Source organism: Notolabrus celidotus, chromosome 3 (assembly GCF_009762535.1).
Source record: "Notolabrus celidotus isolate fNotCel1 chromosome 3, fNotCel1.pri, whole genome shotgun sequence".
Taxonomy (NCBI): Eukaryota; Metazoa; Chordata; class Actinopteri; order Labriformes; family Labridae; genus Notolabrus; species Notolabrus celidotus.
The window spans coordinates 20,136,198-20,157,337 of record NC_048274.1 but is presented as its reverse complement, the minus strand read 5'-3'; the positions used below and the strand labels follow the sequence as shown (position 1 = coordinate 20,157,337).

General features: G+C 39.5%; 1 protein-coding gene across 3 annotated transcripts; it reads left to right on the top strand.

Moving 5' to 3' along the window:
• Positions 1-226: 226 nt before the first annotated feature.
• Positions 227-20,523, top strand: ulk3 (unc-51 like kinase 3). Of its 3 annotated transcripts, none has more exons than XM_034680831.1 (17): positions 227-332; positions 2,852-2,992; positions 3,291-3,431; positions 3,579-3,699; positions 4,374-4,469; positions 4,777-4,920; positions 5,303-5,385; positions 7,867-8,022; positions 8,245-8,350; positions 8,491-8,531; positions 8,726-8,828; positions 9,330-9,394; positions 9,784-9,862; positions 13,171-13,211; positions 16,718-16,765; positions 16,991-17,054; positions 18,668-20,523. In XM_034680831.1, exons 2-17 carry the CDS (start codon positions 2,888-2,890, stop codon positions 18,682-18,684), a joined length of 1,410 nt encoding a protein of 469 aa, XP_034536722.1. In that variant the 5' UTR covers positions 227-332; positions 2,852-2,887; the 3' UTR covers positions 18,685-20,523. The 3 variants fall into 3 exon arrangements, with proteins under 3 accessions (XP_034536722.1, XP_034536724.1, XP_034536721.1); XM_034680833.1 differs by having other exon boundaries at positions 253-321; XM_034680830.1 differs by lacking the exon at positions 227-332 and adding an exon at positions 903-963.
• The last annotated feature ends 617 nt before the right edge of the window (positions 20,524-21,140 follow it).

Here is a 21,140-nt window from a genome sequence, read left to right as displayed (position 1 = left end):
AGATAGATAGATAGATAGATAGATAGATAGATAGATAGATACACACACACACACACACACACACACACACACACACACACATACATACATACATACATAGATACATACATAAATACAGGCATAAATACAGGCATAAATCATAGACTGTAAAAAATAAATACAGATATTCCTGCAGTAACGCAGCCCTGACGCTAGGGGGCACGATCATATTTCCTCATACATTCTTATTGTCAGCTGATCACTGCAGTGCAGCGTGCAAGCAAGCCTGTCTGTCAGGAATGTAAACACTCGTTCATGTGCTGAAGACTTTTCAGTCCACAAGTAGGAGTCAGGTATTTATATATATACATTTTAAAAGTGCTTTGCTAAACCCGGATAAGTGTACCTGCTTTAGCGTTACCTTTGGCGAAGACTACGTTTACAGCAGCTGTTTACGAACCAGATGACTTCCAGTACAGCAAGTGCTAAGTTAGCTAGCTGAAACTTGTAGCTAGCTCCCAAACTGAGGATTAGTTCCTTCAGCCGGCAGTGTACTGTGTCTTTGTTGTCCTGCTTGATAGATTGTTGTCACGATAAGAGCCTCATTTAGAAAGTGACAGAAAGCAATAAACTAATGAACTTCATTTTGTGCGGACTGACAAAGAGAAAGGTACAATCAGCACTTTTTTTCTATCGGTCACACAGCCATGGAGGCAGCACAGGGTGTACTAAGAGGGAGAACTATCGTTTATGTTTTTTATACTTATTTGATAAATACCAGGGACATAAAGACGGTACATTTAAATCTATGTCAGGGCAACTCATGTTTCCTGTGACCCTTGTAGTCTCTCTATATCATTCGATCACAGTCCCACTGTAACTCAACATTACAGATACAGTAGGACTGTGATCGAATGATAGAAAGACTCCACCACCCTCCTCCATAACAAACTCGGTCCCCTCTACAATAACATCACAATGAAGGTAAAAAATTAAGGTGTGACATTTGACTCAGATCTTTGCTTTGACACTCGTGTAAAAAATAATGTTAAATCCTGCTTTTTCCACCTCAAACAAATCTCCAAAATAAGATAATTCCTTTCTGGGGTTGCAAAGGGGTGGTCAATTTCTGGTCAATTTCCCTGGGAAGTTAAGCTGGGGAATTATGGAAATATTTCACATTTGGAAACTTCCCATTGGAATTAATAGGAATTTATGGGAAATAACTTGGAATTGAGGGTATCTTAATGGACAGGTATCATATCCAAGCATAAATATGTAGTTTGATATAAGCAGACATCCAACCAAAATAATACAATTAAAAAACAATTATTTTGCATGTAGAACTTAATCATATATTTTATTGAACAATCAATTATTTAATTGAAGAACAAAATATTATTCATCCCCCCGACCCAACCCATTCAAAAATTAACAAAAATGCAATCCCAACAAAGTCCCATTCAAAATGTTAAATGAAAACAGCCCCTCTCCCTCCAAATAAGTCCCATTCAACATGCAAATCCCTCAAGCTTCTCATGAAATCATCTGTGCATGTGATGGAGGAATGCACAGTCCATGTAGGGGGCGTGGTCTCCATAGCCCTGCAGTAAGCTGTGTGCTATGTGTATGTGATTGAGGAATAGCACAGATATTCAACTGTACTTGCAGGAGATCTGGTTGTTTTAGTCAGGATTATGCTAAAATATATTTTCCCCAACTATATTTAAGTCCCCTATTAAGAGCCAACCTTCAATTTAGTAAATTCCTGGTTTATTCCCGTTAATTCCCATGGAAAGTTTCCAAATTTGAAAATTCCCAGAATTTTGCAACCCTTTTCCTTTCCCCCTCCGATCTGTCCAAAATCCTCCATGCTTTTATTTTTTCTCGTCTTGATTATTGTAATGCACTTTTAAAAGGTATCAGTCAGAGCTCCCCCCACAGACTCCAACTAGTTCAAAATGCAGCCGCCTGGATTTTGACAGGCACATCAAAATATCAACACAGCCTACATTGGCTGCCAGTTTTTTATCGTGTCAATTTTAAGATTTTATTGATTACTTTTAAATTTTTAAATGGACAGGCCCCAAACTATTTAAGAGACCTTTTAACCCCCTGTGTGCCTGGGCGGCCCCTCAGGTCTGTGGATGCTTCTCTGCTGGTTGTGCCAAGATCCTGCCTTAAAACAAAAGGTGACCGGGCCTTTTCAATCAGAGCTCCAAGTTTGTGGAACTCCCTGCCACTGATGATTAGACAACCCACAACCTTAACTGCTTTTAAATCCTTACTAAAACATTTTTTTTATATAAGAAGTCATTTCTCTACCCCTAATTCATGAATTTGCTCTGCATTCAGATGTCTTGTTTTGCTTCTGTCTTTTTTCTTCCCCCTGTTTTCACCGTTTTTTATGCTTTGTAATTCTCTGCTTTTTTGGTGTGAACCACTTTGTAACCTTGTTAAGAAAAGTGCTGTATAAATAAAGTTTATTACTATTATATGTTATTATATAAGAATGTGTTATTGTTTAGAAAATATATTATTCAGATGTATCTTTAAGGACATGAACTCATGTAAATTTGCTTGTGTTCAATCAAGCCCTAAACAGGGTCACATACAGTATTAACCCACTTATTGGGTGAGTCATCAAGCATGCACCAATCACATTTCTAGGTGGACTGAAATGTTAGCACTGTATGTCAATTTACACATCTTTCACTTGACTGTACAACCCAGCAATGTGTTTGTCTTGTCTGACTATCTCAGCCAAGAATTACATGAATAGAATTAGATTACTCCCACAGCAATGCAAAAATTGACCCACCCAAATCAAAGGATTGCTTTCGGTGAATAGTGTTTTGTTTTTCCATTGCAGCCTGGAACTACGAGGACACTTGATGTTGCTGTCATCATGGCTTCAACCTCCAGCTTTGCTCCACCAAAACTGGCTGACTTCATCCTCACAGAGAGGCTGGGCAGCGGTACCTACGCAACAGTCTACAAAGCCTACAGAAAGGTGGGTTCGAGGAGAAGTCAGGACTAACATCATCAGTAAAAATAGCCACAACATTTTTGTTTCTTTTTTAACTCAAAGTTTAACTTAGGTTTCCTAAAGTAAAATGTTATTTTTTTAATATCTTAATGAATGTGAGAGATGTTAGCCTTTATGAAATGGGCTTTCTACCCTCACAATTGTGTCTACAGCTATGACAGTCAGTAATGAGTGCATTTTCAGTCACCACTATAAAACAAACTAGTTTTGTCTTTAAAAGTAAGACAGAAAGTTTAAGTGAAGATCTTTTGTGACATTGCAGGGGGACAGTCGAGAGGTGGTGGCAGTGAAGGTGGTTGGGAAGAAAACTCTTAACAAGTCATCCACAGAAAACCTGCTGACAGAGATTGAAATCCTCAAGACCATGCGTCATCCTCATATTGTCCAGCTGAAAGACTTTCAGGTTAGCTTTAAGTTTATAAAGAGCATCAAGACAAAACGAAGAGGTCCAGCAGGAAACAAAACATTACTCTCATAGTACATGTGGTTATGAATTGTGCTCAAAAAGAAGTTGCGCTTATCCCTTGAATGTGAAAAAAATTCTTTGCAGTGGGATGCTGAGAATATTTATCTGATCCTGGAGTGGTGTTCCGGTGGAGATCTTTCAAGCTTCATCCGGAGTCGCAGGATTTTACCTGAGAGGGTAGCCCGACGCTTCCTGCAACAGATGGGTGAGTTGTTGCCAAACTGGGTTACCCTTTTTTATATATGTATATACATTTTATACGCTGTACATATATATATATATATATTCAACATGTTTTGTTTTATAATGCATTTTATGTGAATATATTTTAATGTAAGATTATTTATTTTTTTAGGAAAATACTACAATTATCTGTGGTATCAGTGTTTTTCTTGTATTTATTTTTTATTTAGATAGATAGATAGATAGATAGATAGATAGATAGATAGATAGATAGATAGATAGATAGATAGATAGATAGATAGATAGATTGATTCTAACATATAATTGCATGTGAGATAAAAGTTTAGCAATAATCTCCCTAATGGCAGAATTAGAAGGTTCATATGCACCCAAAAACATGCAATGATTCATACACTTACTGTACAATATGAAACTAATAAGAAATAGAAAAAAAAAAATCCTGAACAGCTGAAATACTAAATTAGAAAAATATACAACTATAATATTAATTGTATTTAAAATTGGGGAGGTTTCCTGCTTTTTCATCCATGCACACAGTGTAATTACTTTGAACACATTTTATTATCCCACTCTCTCTTTACTTGTTGTAAACTGAAAGACTGCATGTTGTGGGTTGAGGTTAGTTAACTTTTTGTTTGTTTGTTGTGCGTCTTCTTTGTGTGTCTCCACAAACAGCCTGTGCACTCCAGTTTCTCAATGAGCGAAACATCTCTCACCTGGACTTGAAACCCCAGAATATTCTGCTCAGCGGCTCCATTCTCAAACTAGCAGGTGGTCTCATTACCACACAGTAAATCAAAGGAACATATTTTGATTTGGATGGGATTAAGATTATTTCATTAAGCTATTAGTCACTAAGAGAAGTACACTATACTGTTATGATTACAGAGCAAGAAAGAAGGCAAGAAAAGCCGCATCTAGCTTTTTCATGTTGCGTTAATAGTACATCAGAGGGTTATGGCTTCAAGAAACACCCACAAATGCAATAGATGCATTATCAGCATGTAAGTGTGTAGAAGTGTAAGCAGTTCACTTCGGGGTATTTATTAATGTTGTCATAACTGTGGTTCCCTCTCAGATTTTGGTTTTGCTCAGTATATGTCTCCATGGGATGAGCAGAGTGCCTTGAGAGGCTCTCCTCTCTACATGGCTCCTGAGATGGTGTGCCGACGTCAATATGACTCCAGGGTGGATCTCTGGTCAGTAGGAGTCATTCTTTATGGTGAGTGTTTTTTTATATAATAAAAAGCTAATCAGTTTACTAGCCTGGCAGGCTTGAACGCCCACACTGAGTAGGTCACGAAAAAAATTGGACCATTCATCGTTAGATGGCAGCCTGGATTCTCCCTTCTTTAGAGTGATAGTTTTCCAGAGCATGTTTCTCATGTTAAAATTGTTATGTCTAGAATGGTCTATACCTTATAACTACACCATAAGCATTAAAAATATGAATACTCTTAATCTTGGTGTAACATTTTTAAATCATAGATATCTCTATATATATTTACACATTTCATCTTCTTATTTCATATAAATACTCTGTAATAACAGCTAATTTAGCTTTATCTGCAGTGTCTTTAAAAAGGTTTTTTTTATGCATACAGAGGCTCTGTTCGGGCGAGCACCATTTGCATCAAGGTCATACTCAGAGTTGGAGGAGAAGATACGCAGTAACCAACCTATCGAGGTAAGTGTTGAGCAGTAAATTGAATAATTTTTTAAGTTTTGTTGGATTGGGTGTCAGCTGCCCTACTGAAGAATATGGATAACTCAGTGCTCACACTGTTGCTCTTTAAGTAGATTGCTGTCTGTGTTTTTCTGACAATGTAGGCGCATGTTGAGCGTGCTCTCTCTACTAGATACAATATTATGTTAAGAATGACAGAATTATCTAAAAAAGTGGAGTTTAACTTTAGTTAAAAGTGCAATGCTTGAAGTGTTATTCTTCATGATTCCAAACTTTTGCACATTTAAGTTTCATTTGCAGAAATCACAAACTTGATAGCAGTTGATTCCTTGCAGCCTCCCAGTTGATTTGGAAAATCTTTGGCTCTTAATTTTCTGTAGTTTGCTTGCTTAGTATACGTTAGGAAGAAGTGTCACACTGTAGGGAGGAACGGGGTTGGTTGTCACACTTTTTACTGTTTTGATGATTGCTCATCATCAAAACATCTTTCAATAGTCAGTCCTACATTGAATTGAAGCTTAAGGTGTTGGCTTGAAATGTGTATCCCTCTCATTTTCCAACTCGTTGTAACAAAGAGGCAATTAACTCAAATCAAAGACACTCTGACACATTGTGACAACCAACCCCATCACAGGGATGGTTGTCATAATGGCATTTTAATGGGAAAAATCTTTTAAAAAAGGCAAGAAGGTAGAACTAAATTTGAAAGTTGAATTGCACTGACAAGTGATAGGCCTACATAACTTAATGCATTTTAACATAAAATGAGCAAGGAACATGAACAGGAAACACACCTTTAGGCCAGCCTATATAACAACATAAAGAACAAAACAAATAGGCCTGACAATAATGGCCGACCCAACTAGGCTACATGCAGTCACAGTCTGAGTTACAGTGATGGCAAATGTAGGGTCTGCACACTGCAACTAATTTCACCATGCATGATTTGCCAACATAAGGGTTGGTTGTTACATGTGACAACAAACCCCCAAGACAATGTGACGACCAACCCCAACTGGAATTTCTTGTTAGCATCAAGGCTAACAACCATCTAACAACTACTTAGCTAGCTAATAAAAATCTAAACTATAGCTTTCCCCTCACACTTTGTAAGGGTAACACTTGTTTTGTTATAAACCCATCGTTTAAAAGCCTAGAAGAAAAATACTGAGGAGCTGAATATTTACAATATGACATGAAAAACACAAAAAGCGCTCTCACCTCAAGTTCAGCTGTCTTACTCCAGAGAAGACTATGTAGGTGAGCTCTGATACTAATTCTGGAAATGCCCATACCCCAATTTGAGAGGAAGTGCCCTCTGGTGGCGAGATATAATGAGTGTGCCAACCACAACCAACCCCGTTCTCTCCTGCTACCACACATCATTGAGGTTTCACAGTTTTTCTTTGTGAAACGAAACAGATTTAATCCTAAAAATATAACTACACCTTCACAGAAACTGGGAATTCAAAAACTTGTAGAGCATTAGGCATGCTTTGCCGCTGGTTACATATTGTCTTTTGAAGTAACTGAACATGATTACAAGTCAAGAATGATAAAGAAATAATTCTTTAAGGTATGACCTACCCTGCTGTTTGGCACAGAGGAAATATATCCCTGCCACTTTAACATCCTTGTATATATCACCTTCATTCACAGCGCCCTTGTACATAGCTAATTCTAACTATTCTGTGCTTCTGTATATGCTTTATTTTATTTTATTTTATTCATATTTATATCTTATTTTAATCCTTCTTCTATTAATATTTTGACTTTCTTACATACTGTTTTTTAGAGCACTGTAATGACTGAATTTCCCTCCCCGGGATAAATAAAGTGTTTATGATTTCTGATTCTGGTTCTGAAATGCACCTGTAGCTTTTAAAAAAGCATTGTGGTTTTTCTTCATAACACCACCAGAGGGCTTACTTTCACAAATTCTCATTTACCACCCAAGGAGGACTATCAGTTGAGTTGCTCAGCTGAAACAAAGACTTATTGCTCATCCTCGGTTATCTAAAATTGAAAGGCATTAAAGTGTCTGCAGTTATTAATATGTCTCAAGTGTTAATTGGGTGTTTAATAGCTTCAAACAAGACTTTTTATCTGGAGTTTCAGAGGCTGAAGTCATACTTGAGTTTCAGAGGCTGAAGTCATACTTGTGTCTCTGTCTGGATTTGTCTGCTGAATACACAAGCTAAATGTTTATTACCATTGGGGCAATTAATGACAACAGTACTTTTTATTGATGGAGGGTTTTCAATACACTTGGATTTTGTGTCAAACATTAGCCTAGAGCTCAATGGCCTGCATTAGCATATGGCCCATTACTGAGGGATTCACATACAGTTTGAAGGTCATCTTTTGATAAAAAGTAGTGGTGTGAGACTTGAAGGTCTCGAGCAACAATCTGCTGTCCTTTTCCCCTGCATCTTCCTGTGGATTGAGTGTAACATAATAAGGTCGTGTTTTGTGCATCAGCTCCCTCCCGGGGCCAGGGTATCCAAGGACTGCAGAGACCTTCTGTTGCGGCTGTTAGAGAGAAATCCAGATGCCCGGATCACCTTTGCAGAGTTCTTCACTCACCCCTTTGTGGATCTGGAGCACATGCCCAGTGCAGAGAGCCTTGTGAAAGCGGTGAGGGAATAAGAGAAAGGGGGACATATGTGCCAGCATGTGTCTCTAATCTTGATGACCATTAATAATGTGTGTGATTGACTGAGCAAATGTACACATGTGTTTGTAGGTTTGTGCTCATGCCTGCTCCACATGTGCCTTCATACATGACTCCACATGCATGCATTAGCAATAAAGAGTTGTTTGCATTCAGCGGTGCCACTTCCTATTTCCTCTTTTCAGAAAGAGCTGGTGCTGCAGGCCGTGCAGAAGGACCAGGAGGGGGAGAGGTCTGCTGCTCTCTCTCTGTACTGCAGTGCCCTTGAGCACTTTGTCCCTGCTATTTACTGTGAGAGCAACAACTACTTTAATATCCTCTCTGTGGCTTCAGCCCTCCAACAATGTATTGCCTTTGTTTCACTACGATAAACCAGCAGAGTAAACGCACTTAAAGTAAAACTAAACATCTCTTCTCTCTGCTTTCCCCAGATGAGACGGACCGACAACGTAAAGATGCCCTCAAGCAGAAGGTAAGCCTAAAAATGCTCCCCGCCTCCACATTTGGATTACTTTCTATTTTCAGTTGGTCTTTATTTTCTCATTACACTCCAGTGGCTTTCACTGAGAATGAATTCTCTTCTATTAATACCATATGGGGAAGATGGAGAGCATATGGCATGGTTGACATGATTAAGTTGAGTCAATGTAAGAGGACTTCCCGCAGGTCAGCCAGTATGCGTCCAGAGCTGAGGAGCTGAAAGCCTTGGTGGCCTCAGACAACAGACTGAGCTTTGAGCGGGCCCGGACCTCCAGGGATGTCCTGCGAGGTAAAGAACATAGCTCAGTGCAGAGGTAGTGCTGCAGTAGGGGAATTGGCTGATTTTATACTTGCTTTAAACTAAATAATAAGGGTTTTGTCTTTTTTCAACCGTTTGTATTTGTTATTACGGTTCTAACATACAGTACATCTTTAAAATTAACTTGTATTAGTCATGGAAAAATAGAAAGTTGCATGAAACGGACTGTTCTCTTGCATCTATAATGCATTTTGTCCCCGTCTCTGAGGTCAAAGGTCAAGGTCAGCTACAAAAGTGTCACTTTCGAGTCTCAGGGATTTGGTGTTCCACTTAAATACACTTTTGCTCCATAACCCTGCTGCCCTGAAATTAATATTTAAACATTTGTAGTGTCTTAAGTCCAGAACTCAGTGAGTGAAGTTGATCCAAAGGACAAAACTTTAATAAACTGTTGCATATTTTTTACTGTCATGTATTGATGGTGTGATAAGATATTCAGCTGATCTCAAAGTGTTTTTTTTCTTTCTTCAGAAATGTCTCGAGACCAACCCCGGCTGCTGGCTGCTCTGGAGATGGCCTCTATGGCTATTGCTAAGGTTAGAGGGAGTTTACTGCTGCACGATGACACCGCTTTAGAGACACACAAAGACAGGGTGAAGCAGAAGTAATACAAGAGTAAAAAAACAAACCAGCAGGGTACAAACCAATCCCCCTTTCTCAGCCTGCTTTCCAGACCACATCTTTTAAAATCACTGGTGAACCAAAAACATCTATTCTGCGGTTTTACTACCCGTGTGTTTTATATTTGTGTGTCTCTGCCATTTACAGCCTAAAAATCCTGAGGATGTGAGCAACCACTAGTAACAGATTTCCTAGAGTTAAAAGAGTGCAAAAGGTTCAACCATGCATGTACAAGAGTGGCTGAATTTTATCTGGACTCAGATATGAAGTGATAGTTCACCTCAATTCAAACCTTCTCTTACAGGAGGAGAGTGGAGCTGATGATCAGGAGACCCTGGACGTGTATCAGCAGTGCTTAGGAGAACTACTGCTGGCACTGGCAGGTAGATTAACTACTTTGTTTACATACAATATTAATTTATGTTAGTGGTTCCCAAACTTTTTCTGTCCGTCTTTCCACTCGCCCTTCACATTGATGGATAAACATACACCTGTACAGCCTAAAACACTACCACACAAAATCAGACATGGGACATCCCTTGCTAACCCATCATGTATTTTTTAGAAATATCTGGAAAAGTCTGCAAAAAATACAGAATTGCAACTTCTGTGTGACTTAAACTGAAAAACCAACAGGAATCAATTACAAGTGACACTGCAACATGTCTTCCCATGTGTGGAAAGCCCCCCTTTGTTGGTGGAGGTTAAGGTTTGCCTCGTCATCATTTCCTGTCTTTGCTATAGAAGTTCAACTCAGTGCTGAGTGTAGATTCATGTCAGCATTACACTCACCTGGCAGTTCTTTCACTAAATTGGCCACACTTTGTTATCAGTACAGAACTGTGTGAGTTGTTTTTATTAAGCTTAGCAGCACCCCCCACCCCCACCCCCACTAATAACTTTGACCACCCAGAGGTCCCCAGTTTGGGAATCACTGCTTTATGCAATGATGTTTCCCATGCCTCACATCCTTTTAATATGGGCCTTTGCTCATGGACACTGTGGCGGTAGTGAGTGAGGAAGAAAGAAAACTACATCATATTGTTGTTATATTGTCATATTGTCCCACATGAAAGCTTTTTCTGCATGTGGAGACATCATCTCAGGCCTGTGTTTTCACACTTTTCATAAGGAACAGAGAGGGAACTGGAAAAATAAATTCTTATAGGTATGGATTAATGAGAAAAATACATTTTTACTTAAGGTCACTGTGCATCCCGTGATCATTTTTAAACAATTAAAGCTAATGTTACCTAAAAAGAAAACAAAGTCTCTGGAAGAGGCAGACCATAAAAGATTTCAAAAGTACTGCAGTTCTTAAAACTATTTCTGTGTGAACAGGAAAAAATGTTGGGAGAGTAGACTTGCATTAATAGTCAGGTTTTGTGAAGTGATGAATGAAAAGTGAATAAATAATAAAAAAGATCAAATCAAACAAAAGAGGAAGGCTGGAAAAAAGGAAAGAGAAAATCTGGAGAGAGATTAAAGATGTAGAGATACTCTAAAGTGAGACTTAACTGGAAACAGAGGAAGAGTCTTCGAGAACCTCTCCAAGAGATGGAAAATAACTTTGAGAAAGTGATTTAGAAAGAGTGAAAGACAACCTGACAGAGTGAAGCATTAGACTTGGAGAGAGACAGAGACACTTAATAAGCGACAGACAGACAAACAGAGGAGCTACAGAAGAGACTCCAGTGACTCTCTCTGCGGCCTGGCGTCCATTAGCCCTGGCTCATGAGCTCATCTGGAAGATCGGCCTAATGGAAGAGGTGGGATAGAGTGATCCAGATGTGGCTTTGAGCCGGGATCAGACCCAATGCCAGCACCCTGTGTGTGGTACGAGAGCCCTGCCATCTGCTTCTAATTCAGACAGCACACTTTATTTGTTTGTGTTATTGCACACTGGAAACAAATAAAAGCTACTATCTCTTTTTTATACAAGAGCTTGAATCATCAACCAGAACGGCTGAAGGTTGTTCCAGTGCGGAGTAGAGGACTGATGCTTTTTACTTTTTAAGATGATTGTTAAAAATTGTTACAGTTAATTAACAAAAATATCTTGACTATGCAACAGTGACAGTTGGTAGCGCTGTTGCCTCACAGCTAGAAGGTTCCTCGTTCGAATCCCCAGCCGTCTCTCCGGGTACTCCGGCTTCCTCCCACAGTCCAAAAACATGCTCACCAGGTTAATTGATCACTCTAAATTTGCCCGTAGGCGTGAGTGTGTTGTCTGTCTCTCTGTGTTAGCCCTGTGATAGGTTGGCGACCTGTCCAGGGTGTACCCTGCCTCTGCCCGAAGCCAGCTGGGATAAGCTCCAGCCCCCTGTGACCCCTAATGGGATAAGCGGTCAGGATAATGGATGGATGGATGTTGACTATGCACAACTTAATGATCAGTCAAAAAGGAGTGTTCAGAAGAACCTCATCAGTCTATTAGTCACAAATACAGCAAGTAGTGAGTTTAAAACATCCTTACTGTACACTGGGTTTTCAGGTTATTAAAATTTACTTGAGTGTAATCACATTTTAAAAACAGGCTCATCGCCTTTACTTACACTAACACATATAAAGGATTTAACTTGTTATTTTTATTCTGCATCTGGATTTTTCCTCCCATTATCAAAACCAATGTTACTCAAAACAGACCACAGAGTGATACAAAGGAAAGGATGCTTGTCATATCCACAAAGTAAGATAGACATAGCATGAAAAAACAAACATATAAAAGACACAATAAGACAGAATAGAGGCATTTAGTGGATGTGATGACAGTGACCAGATGGTAGAAATTGTAGCTATATGGTCGAAACCAGCCAGCATAAGCAAAAACACTGGAGCAATTCAGAGCAGCAAGAAATCCCCAATCCAACTGGAGTTCACATCACTCAGCACCTATTGTTTCTTTTCTTTCATTCCATACTGTATGTTTTATTACTTTCATTGCATCTGTCTTTTGTTCTTCATATTAAAACTGTGGGTCAGTTCAGGTTTACAGTCTCACGAATAGGCCATGAAGTTCAGTCAGCTTTGGAAAGGAACAAAAAAAAGAAATCTCTTTGTGAGGGATACGTTGACTCTTTCACAGAGTCTCAGTGTTCGCACTTTTACCACAGTAAAGAAGTGGAATCCGTGCTTCTAGTTTCTAAAATGTTTTTACTTTTGCCACTTGATCAATAATATATGATTTACTGGTTCCACTAATCCCATGCCATCCTATCCTGCCCCTCTCCAGTGTCAGGCAGCCTTGTTGTGTGGGCACAGCAGAAACCACCAGGGGGTTGTGGGGAGAAAACATTGGTTCTTTGTTTTGCTAAGAGCTCTTTGTTGCCCAGCTTCCCAACATGCTTTGCCACCAGAGTGCTCTCCTCCTCCTCTCTCTCTCTCTCTCTCTCTCTCTCTCTCTCTCTCTCTCTCTCTCTCTCTCTCTCTCTCTCTCTCTCTCTCTCTCTCTCTCTCTTTCTCTCCCTCTCTGTGCTCTCTGTCACTCTACCCTCCAGGATGACTGACTGTGAAAACACTGGCCTACATTAGAACCATTTCCACCCCTGAGACTCCAGTCTACATGCTCACGAAATCCAATCTTGTAGTTGACCTCTTCTTGAACAAACAAGGTGATTAGTGAGTGGACTCTCTCCTCCCTTCCTCTCCTCATTATTCTCTGTTTCTTTTTTCCCTCTTCTTGGTGAGCCAGCCGAGCCGCAGGGCCGCAGGAGAGAGCTGCTCCACAGTGAGGTGAGTGGGTTAGGAGGGGCTTCAGGTTGAGTGCTCATAATAAGAAAGACTATCTGTCACCTCTAAAGAGCCCTGGGCTGATCACCTAGCACATTGGATGTTTCATAACATGACCCCAGAGCTTTGCAATGGTCACATGTGCATGTTGTTTTTATAGATGCCAAATAATGTAATACATCATTTTTATTACTGTAACATCCAGATAAATCACCATCTGACATATAATTGAGTACTTAAAGCCCTATAATCCATCAAAAATCAATCACATGACCACTTATTTGTGAAAAACACACAAGATGGCAGAGAAGAATCCCCCTTAGTTTAACTCAGTTGGATCCTTCACTTCATCGGTTTGCTTTGATGACCTGCAAATTTTCTCTTTTGGTTCACTCCAACTCTTAATAGCTCTACAAACCAAATATATCAAGCTGCCAACAAAGAGGGAACATCTTATCATCATTGTGAAGCATTTAGCCGGGTAACACTATGATGTTTTTTCTTGAAGTATTATTGGTCGACCACAAAACCAAAAAAGATGATAGAAAAGTAAAATGTAAAGCAAACTACATTAGTTTTTTTTTCCAATATAATAATATATTATTATTGTTTATAGCTTGTTTCTGCTGCCCCATATTGGCAAAGAAATTGTGAACAGTAAAGATAAACCTATTGTGAGGACTTTTTAAGCTGTAAAGCTAATCTTAATGATGCTTGTTGTGCAAGATTTTGAGATCATAAAAGCAAATATTCACTTCGGTATGGGAAAACTTCCACTAGCCCGATGCATACATGCACCAAAATCCAGAATATTTCCTGACTTTAACTTTGTTGGCTGCATGTGTGAATGTAAATGGCAGAGTTTCTCTCTATCTTCACTTTTTCTGTCAGCCCCACAGTCAAATTTGTGCAAGAGGGTGTGCGGTATGTAAATACAGCCGGTTTAAGAAAATTGACTGCTAGCGAGTGAGCAGAGTGATGATGATGTTCACGTTGAACAGACTGCAGACTGTTACTGCTTTATCCTCTTTAATGCTTGCCTCAGTTCTGTGTAATGTGTTTCCAGCATTGTGCTTTTATTGCGGAAATGACCTATAGCTTACATATAGTGATATAAACACATGGACAGTAACCATTACAGAGAGAGACTCCTGCCTTAGCACACACTCCTCAGCCATCCCCCATCTAACCTAAGCATGTTCAAAATCTCTTGCTTGAGGTGCATGTATGAAAGGTTAGTTCCGAAAATATCAAGGCTTCAGTTTCCTGAAATTGTCTGGGAATTTTCAAGAGCTCGGATTTCGTTAGAAGATTGTTAGCCAGTTAAGAAAAACACAGGAGTGAGAGCTAAGTTGGGAGGAGTTAAGAACACTGCGGGACATGGCTTCCTGCAGTGCAGGATGGTAACGGCAAGCATAACTGTAAAACAGCTGGCATCTAATATAACATTCCTGTTAGCTACTGAGCTATGTATTTTTTTGCCAGCAATCTTTTATTCAAGTTTTAGTATCATGAGGTACTGCTTTTTACATTCACATAGTACACAGCAAAGCAGCCGCAGTAACCGGCTCATCTCCATGCGCTGCAGGACTAAGAGGTTTAGGAGGTCATTCATACCGGCTGCGATAAGACTTTATCAACGGATCTTGCTAATGTGCACTTTATTAATACTACTGTCAGTAGCTTTTAACTTATTTTATTCACTTTTGTGACCTTGTTGATGTTTTTTACTGTACTGCCTGACTTTGAGAGTGCTTGGTTGTGTATGGCACACACTGTATGCTGCTGGACACCCGAATTTCCCCTGTTGGAGATGAATAAAGTATTGATCTATTATCTATCGATCTATATGTCTTTCTGTTTTGACACACACATATGTCAAGACAGAAAGGTCTATTGACCAACATAAAAAAAACAAAAAAACAATCATGCAAACCAAAAGATAAACATCAAAAAAGCTTCTCCTGTCTTGAAAGTGTATAATCTATATAAAATGAATATATCATTGCCATAAATGATGATTACAAAAAATATTTAGAGAAAGAAGATGCTTGGAATAGCTCTGATCCCTCAGCTATACTTTACTGTTGGATTAGTGTTATTATAAAGACAAAACATTAACTTTCCTAAGTACCCTTATAAGAACTTTCCTGTTGACTGCATGCATGCTTTTAGCTTTTGAACCCAAACATCCTCTAACAAGTCTTAATTTTGATGGTCCAAGAAATATGCTCATTGAAACCTTCAGGAATGAAGACCTTAAATAACTGCACTGATATTATACTTTGCCAAACACAGGCAAATGACAAATGCATGTTTTTTTTAATGCTCTACACACTTCTGTTGTTGTTCATTGTTTAGCTAGCAACTGCTCCAACAACACACAGACAATATTTCACCAACAACCCCCAGGAGAGGATGGAAGTCTGAGTCAGCCTCGTAGACCTCTCTATTTGAAGTTTTATGTATGCCTGTCTGAAGTAAATTCAGATGGGGGTGTAATAATCTAACACAGTATTAGGCAGGCGGGGGCAGGGGATTCAATCTAAAGCATGTGTGTATGTAAGAACCTAAAAGAACCAACACATGCAGCCATGACTGGCCTCCATGTGTGTTCATATCTACTGCAAAGCACACTTTAGCCTTTAAAGCTGTAGTTTCATATCCGCTCTCCTTAATGTGAACCACAGCTTCATCTGTTAAGTGCATGTAGATATACGGTACAGTTAATATGACGGAAAGTACTGTATATGTGTCATGTTGCTAGTGTGCATAGCTTTAAACTCTGCACGTTATCCATGTGTCCCATGGAGCATCCCTCGATTTCTTCCACATTATAATACTTGGTGATTAAATGGGTTGTGATTAAAGTGCTGCGGCTGCATAAGGTTAAGATCAGGGCAGGATACTTGAAAAAAACAAAATAATTTACTTCAACACATTGGTGTTTTAAAGGGACATTATGGAAGCCATCGGTTCACATTTCCCGTGATTATGACCCTCAGATGTTACTGCAGTGATACCCAAGAGTGTTTGCTTTATACTGAACCGTAATGGTGATATAAGTAGGTATGAAGTGCAGCCAAAACCTTCATGATCATCAGAGGACCACAGCAAAGAGCGCCCTCAAGCATATGGTGACAGCATTGACCAATAGCACATGTGCACTCTATGAAATGTTTTCAAAATGTGACACAAAGAAGGCGTTCTTCATCAGAGGTGATCAGTTCAATCTATTTATGTCTGAGAGTTAAGCTCAGTAAATAAATCTGGTAGTTGAGCATTTAAAAAGAAGTTCAATTTCACAAGAAATATCTTCTGGGTTTTCACCAAAGGAGCAGGAACTGGTGAAATTATTTATTAAGGTGAGTGTTATGTTGAACACAGTATCAAAACAAGGTACTTGTAGTAGTTGCTATTCTCTGGTTGTCTTTGTCACGGAATGAGCAAGTAATTGTGTTGAAGGTGCAAATTCTGATTACACTGATCATAATTTTGTATCTCACTAGATTAAAAGCCTTATGTCCAGAGCTGAATACCTCAAGAAACATATCAAGGTAAGCATGCACTCTTTCAGATATTCAACTGAGGGATGGGAAGTTAATTAGGAGTATAAGGGCATCTTTTAAATTGCACATAAAATACTGAGATATTATTGATGTTAAACAAAGAAAGTTGCATCACATTATAACATTTAAATCCTTATTTCTGTAAACGCTGCTCACATTCAATCATTATACTTATTACTTTTGACTAAAGCCAGGTATGTGTTTATGTTTCAGATGCAAGAGACTCAAAGGGACGTCTCCCTGGATCGAGAACCTCTGGCAGACTCCGTCAGAAGCTGTAAGTTTATCAGCTGTGTCGTACAAACTGCTTTTCTGCTCACGAGGGTGTGTTTTTAGAAACCTTGCAGCAGCTCTGATAAACAGCTTTATGGAGGTTTGGGTCAGGAAGGTTATGGGGGTGAAATGAGGACTGAAAGTTGTCGTGAAATGTCCTTTCATTAAAGCTTTTTTCCACTTGTAAAATATGAGCCATTCTCTAGCTGTGCCGGCCACCCGGCAGGACTGTCTGGCTCTTTGATTTCATTTCAGTGCAGCCCTGGGCAGCTCCGTCTTCTGCCCTCTTGTAAAGCCAACCTTGTGAAAGCCAGACTTGGTGCTTGCAATAAGCTAACCTCTAACACAGAAACATCAGAAGAGACAACACACACACCTCCACGTACAATGTACTCCTTTCACATATTCATTTGTTTTATGTTTGATTTTTTTTTTTAGGAATAAGTGACAATGAAGTACAAGTATTGAATCCAACCAAGGATAATATGATATACCATACATTATGCTGGAACTGTACCATATAAACACACAGTTTAACTATAAAAAGAGTGATGCACTGATAATAGGAGTTACATTTTAATATACTTGAACGTCCATAGCTGTAACATATATACACATGCAGCCTAATTCCTGGTATTTTCTGGGCTCAGCTCTAGATGAATAGTAGATACTTAAAGCCCAGACAATATCCTGTTCTCAGCAAGAAATTCCTGTGGAGTTATGAATAAGACAAAAAAACGAGGATGGGGGAAGGGGAGAAATGACTCTGGAGGCCGCTCAAGTTTCACGAAGAACGTGACTTCTTATTCTGCTGCTGTTATTTTAATGAAACCACGCCACAGTCAGCCGTACGAGCTGGCGCTGAGCCAACAGCAGCTGTGCCGAGAGGGTCGCAGAAACGCCCAAGTCTGTCTGCTGACCTTAGACTACTCCATAACATCACACTGGAACCTGCCGCAGGCAATTTACATTTAAGATGTCAGGCTGCTCTCAGTGTTTCAGTGGCCCAGTTAGAGCTCCACCACTGAAGCCTGGAGCATGAAACCCTCACAGACTAAAATATCACGTGCATGATCAAAACTCTAGGCTGAGGTTTTTATTCATTTGAAAGATTGAAATTAATAAGTACAGAGTTTTATTTATGTTTTTCTGTGAGTGTTGTGAGGGATAGTTAGTGTAATTTCTGTTTAGGTGTTTAGTTGAAATGGTGATAAAAAAATTAGTGTCAAAATTTGTATTTGTAAGCCCGCTGAAAACTAAAAAGATTTATAGCAAACATCAGCTCTTCAAAAGGATGACAATACGCTGTTTTTCACCCAAAGAGGATGAAAGTTTTTAAAAACTTAAGGGGAGAAATTATCGAGACTTGCTACTGTTTAACAATGCTGAGCAGTTCAGTCAGAGGTTGACAACCATCAAGGAAAATTATTGTTCTGTGTAAACCTGAAGGTAGCAACAAACGGGCCAACTTTGCGACTGTCTGATGTGGTTACTAACCCCACAGAGATGCTTAGCTATATTATTTATAATAAGTTTGCAGGTACATTTTTTTGAAGTTGTTGTAATCTGGAAAAAAAAAAGACAATTAACACATTTCAATCATTTGTGTTTTCTCAGCTTGCTGCTTGCAGTAAATGTGACGACCACCGTGGGAACAGGCTCAGACGTGCCACGTGGCATCAGATTGCCTGTCAGTCAGCATTCACGTGTCACAGACTTCACCTGAACAGGTCTCTGTCGGGGCCAAATCAAACCTGTGCAGCACCACATCCTAACCCAGGCAGAACGCTGTATGGGTGGGATATCACAGTTGCCAGCTTCATGTGGTGAATGTTTTGGCTGACGCAGGAGGGATTTATTTGGCAGGTTGAGAGCTTATTAATTCTTTCTGGAAAATTAAAAAAAAAAAGTTGGTGAAAATACTGAAAGAAGCTCTTGAACTTTGAACGTTCACACTGGTGAATGTGAAAGTTCTTTACACTGTGTTTCTGCAAATGCTCGGCCTCAAATCCCTCCTCCTGATGCACCATTGATATGTAAATACTGGACAGCTTGTATGACAATACCACACTGTCATGGTAAACGAGTTAAACTCAGGCTGCTGCATTTATTTCAGCCTAAACATTCAAAAGTGATTTGAGCACTCCTAAAAACTGAAAACCCCAAAACATGATCAAATAGGAACTGTGATGTGAAGAAAAATCATGTTAGCTTTAAACTATAGTAATAACTAAATCATATCAAACATGCATTCCCCCTCAGCCCTCCTTCCCCACTGCCTTTACTGTGGGTAAACCACACGCTCACCATGCGCTCTCCACTGATCGAGCCCTCTCCACCACTATGAGGGGAAAACTGGAGAGGTGCGGCCTCTGCCTTATTTACACTGGACTTGGATTTTCTTAGGTTTGGCACTGGATTCATATTTGAGGGATACAGTGAGTTGTGGAACTCAAGCGAAGCCTTCATAACCAGGCCTCTGTGAGACGGTAAAAAGCTTAACAGCCGGTGGCAGGCTGCTAATCCTCTCTGTTGTAGGTCTACACAGACTGTTTTGATCTCAGAAAGGTTAAGCGCTTCAATATTCCAGAAGGGAGCTGGACTTTGAAGACTGGTGAAGTGGAGAATATAACTGAAACAGGATTTAAAGCAGAAAAGTATTAATATGATGCTGGAAAGGGTGACACAGTGCTGTATTGTTTAATTTTTTTCATTTGAATGTTTGTACAGCTGTGATTTTATAATTCATGTATTTATTAAATGAGAAATTCAGTTGGAAATGAAACTGCACTCTCTGAGGTCTGTGTAGACTGGATGTTTTGTCAACAGCACCAGGCAAACGCTCGTATTTCAGAGCCTATGGAAAGATTAATGTGCCGTCGTAGGATTGACGCTGCTGGTCCCTGGCCATCGTCATCATCTGGAAGGCCGCTCTGCAGGAACAGCTGGCTCATATCCACAAGAGAAGAAGAGGAAGGGAAGCAGGCATGGGAAAGTAAGGACATCTGATTATAAAAACATTCATAGGGAAGTCTGGAACACTATGGAAACTAAATGTATACATTTTCAGACCATTACTACTTCCAAATTATGTGAATCATGCAAGGAATTCATTACAACTGAATCATAATTTCTCTTTTATCGTCTGTGTCTCTTCTGTCATGCAGCTTTAATCGTCTCTTTTCATATTTCTCTTTGCTGTTTTCACAAGTACTGTCAATTTTCTGTCTGTTTTCCAAATGAGCTGAGATTTTATGCATTTAAACCATTGCTAGTAGTTCCTCATTGTCCTTTTCAGTTCCTCTTAAAATGTCACAGAGAAATGTCTCAAATTGCATGTTGCTTGTCTTTCTCAGAGACTGTGTAACACTTGTACACTGCTGACATTTCTTTCAAGTTTGACCATGAAAACAAATCAGTTTGTGAACAGATGTCATCTCCTGCCTGATAAAGACCCTCCTGTATACCTGCTACTACCTGGCCAGCTTTAATGTTTTTGTGATGAATAGTAAGGATAAGATGCATTAAGATACAGATAAACATTGGCTACTGACATAAGTGCGTTGCACATTATTCGCCAAAAACAGGGCAACTATTAGCTGGTGTATTGGTACACTTTTGAAAACCCTACCAAAAGTGAACCACTGTAGAGGCAAGAGAAACTCTGAATAAATCAGTCAGGCTCTAAAACATTTACGAGGTGTGCTGTGGCTCTGCGTGGGGCATTGCCCAGAGTGAGGATACAGCCCTGATGATGTCAAAGTGATGTCATCAGGCTGATTTGAGCTGGGGAGTATGCATTTATAACAACGTGTTGAACATGAGGTGCAGATTTTTGCAGCTGTGGATGCTAAACAGTGGTTTAGCTGAAAGATGCCTTTGAGGTTTATACGTAATGGGAAATGTAGGAGTTAAGTCATTGTATGAGCTTTACCATCTAGCAACTTTAAGCCTGGATATCTCTGCCTATATGTTTCCTTTCATCCCGTGCAATAATAAACCCCTCTGTAGGACTAGCCTTAAAAAGGGACTCAAAAGGCTGTGATATCCTGAAACAATCATGCATGAGTTCAGGAAAAGTATGTGTAGT

What these genes read in the sequence shown, in the direction of transcription:
- ulk3 (XM_034680830.1), top strand. An exon ending in TCCAGCTGAAAGACTTTCAG is followed by an intron (nt 3,432 to 3,578) that starts GTTAGCTTTAAG and finishes AATTCTTTGCAG; the next exon opens with TGGGATGCTGAGAATATTTA. An exon ending in GCAGTAACCAACCTATCGAG is followed by an intron (nt 5,386 to 7,866) that starts GTAAGTGTTGAG and finishes TTTGTGCATCAG; the next exon opens with CTCCCTCCCGGGGCCAGGGT.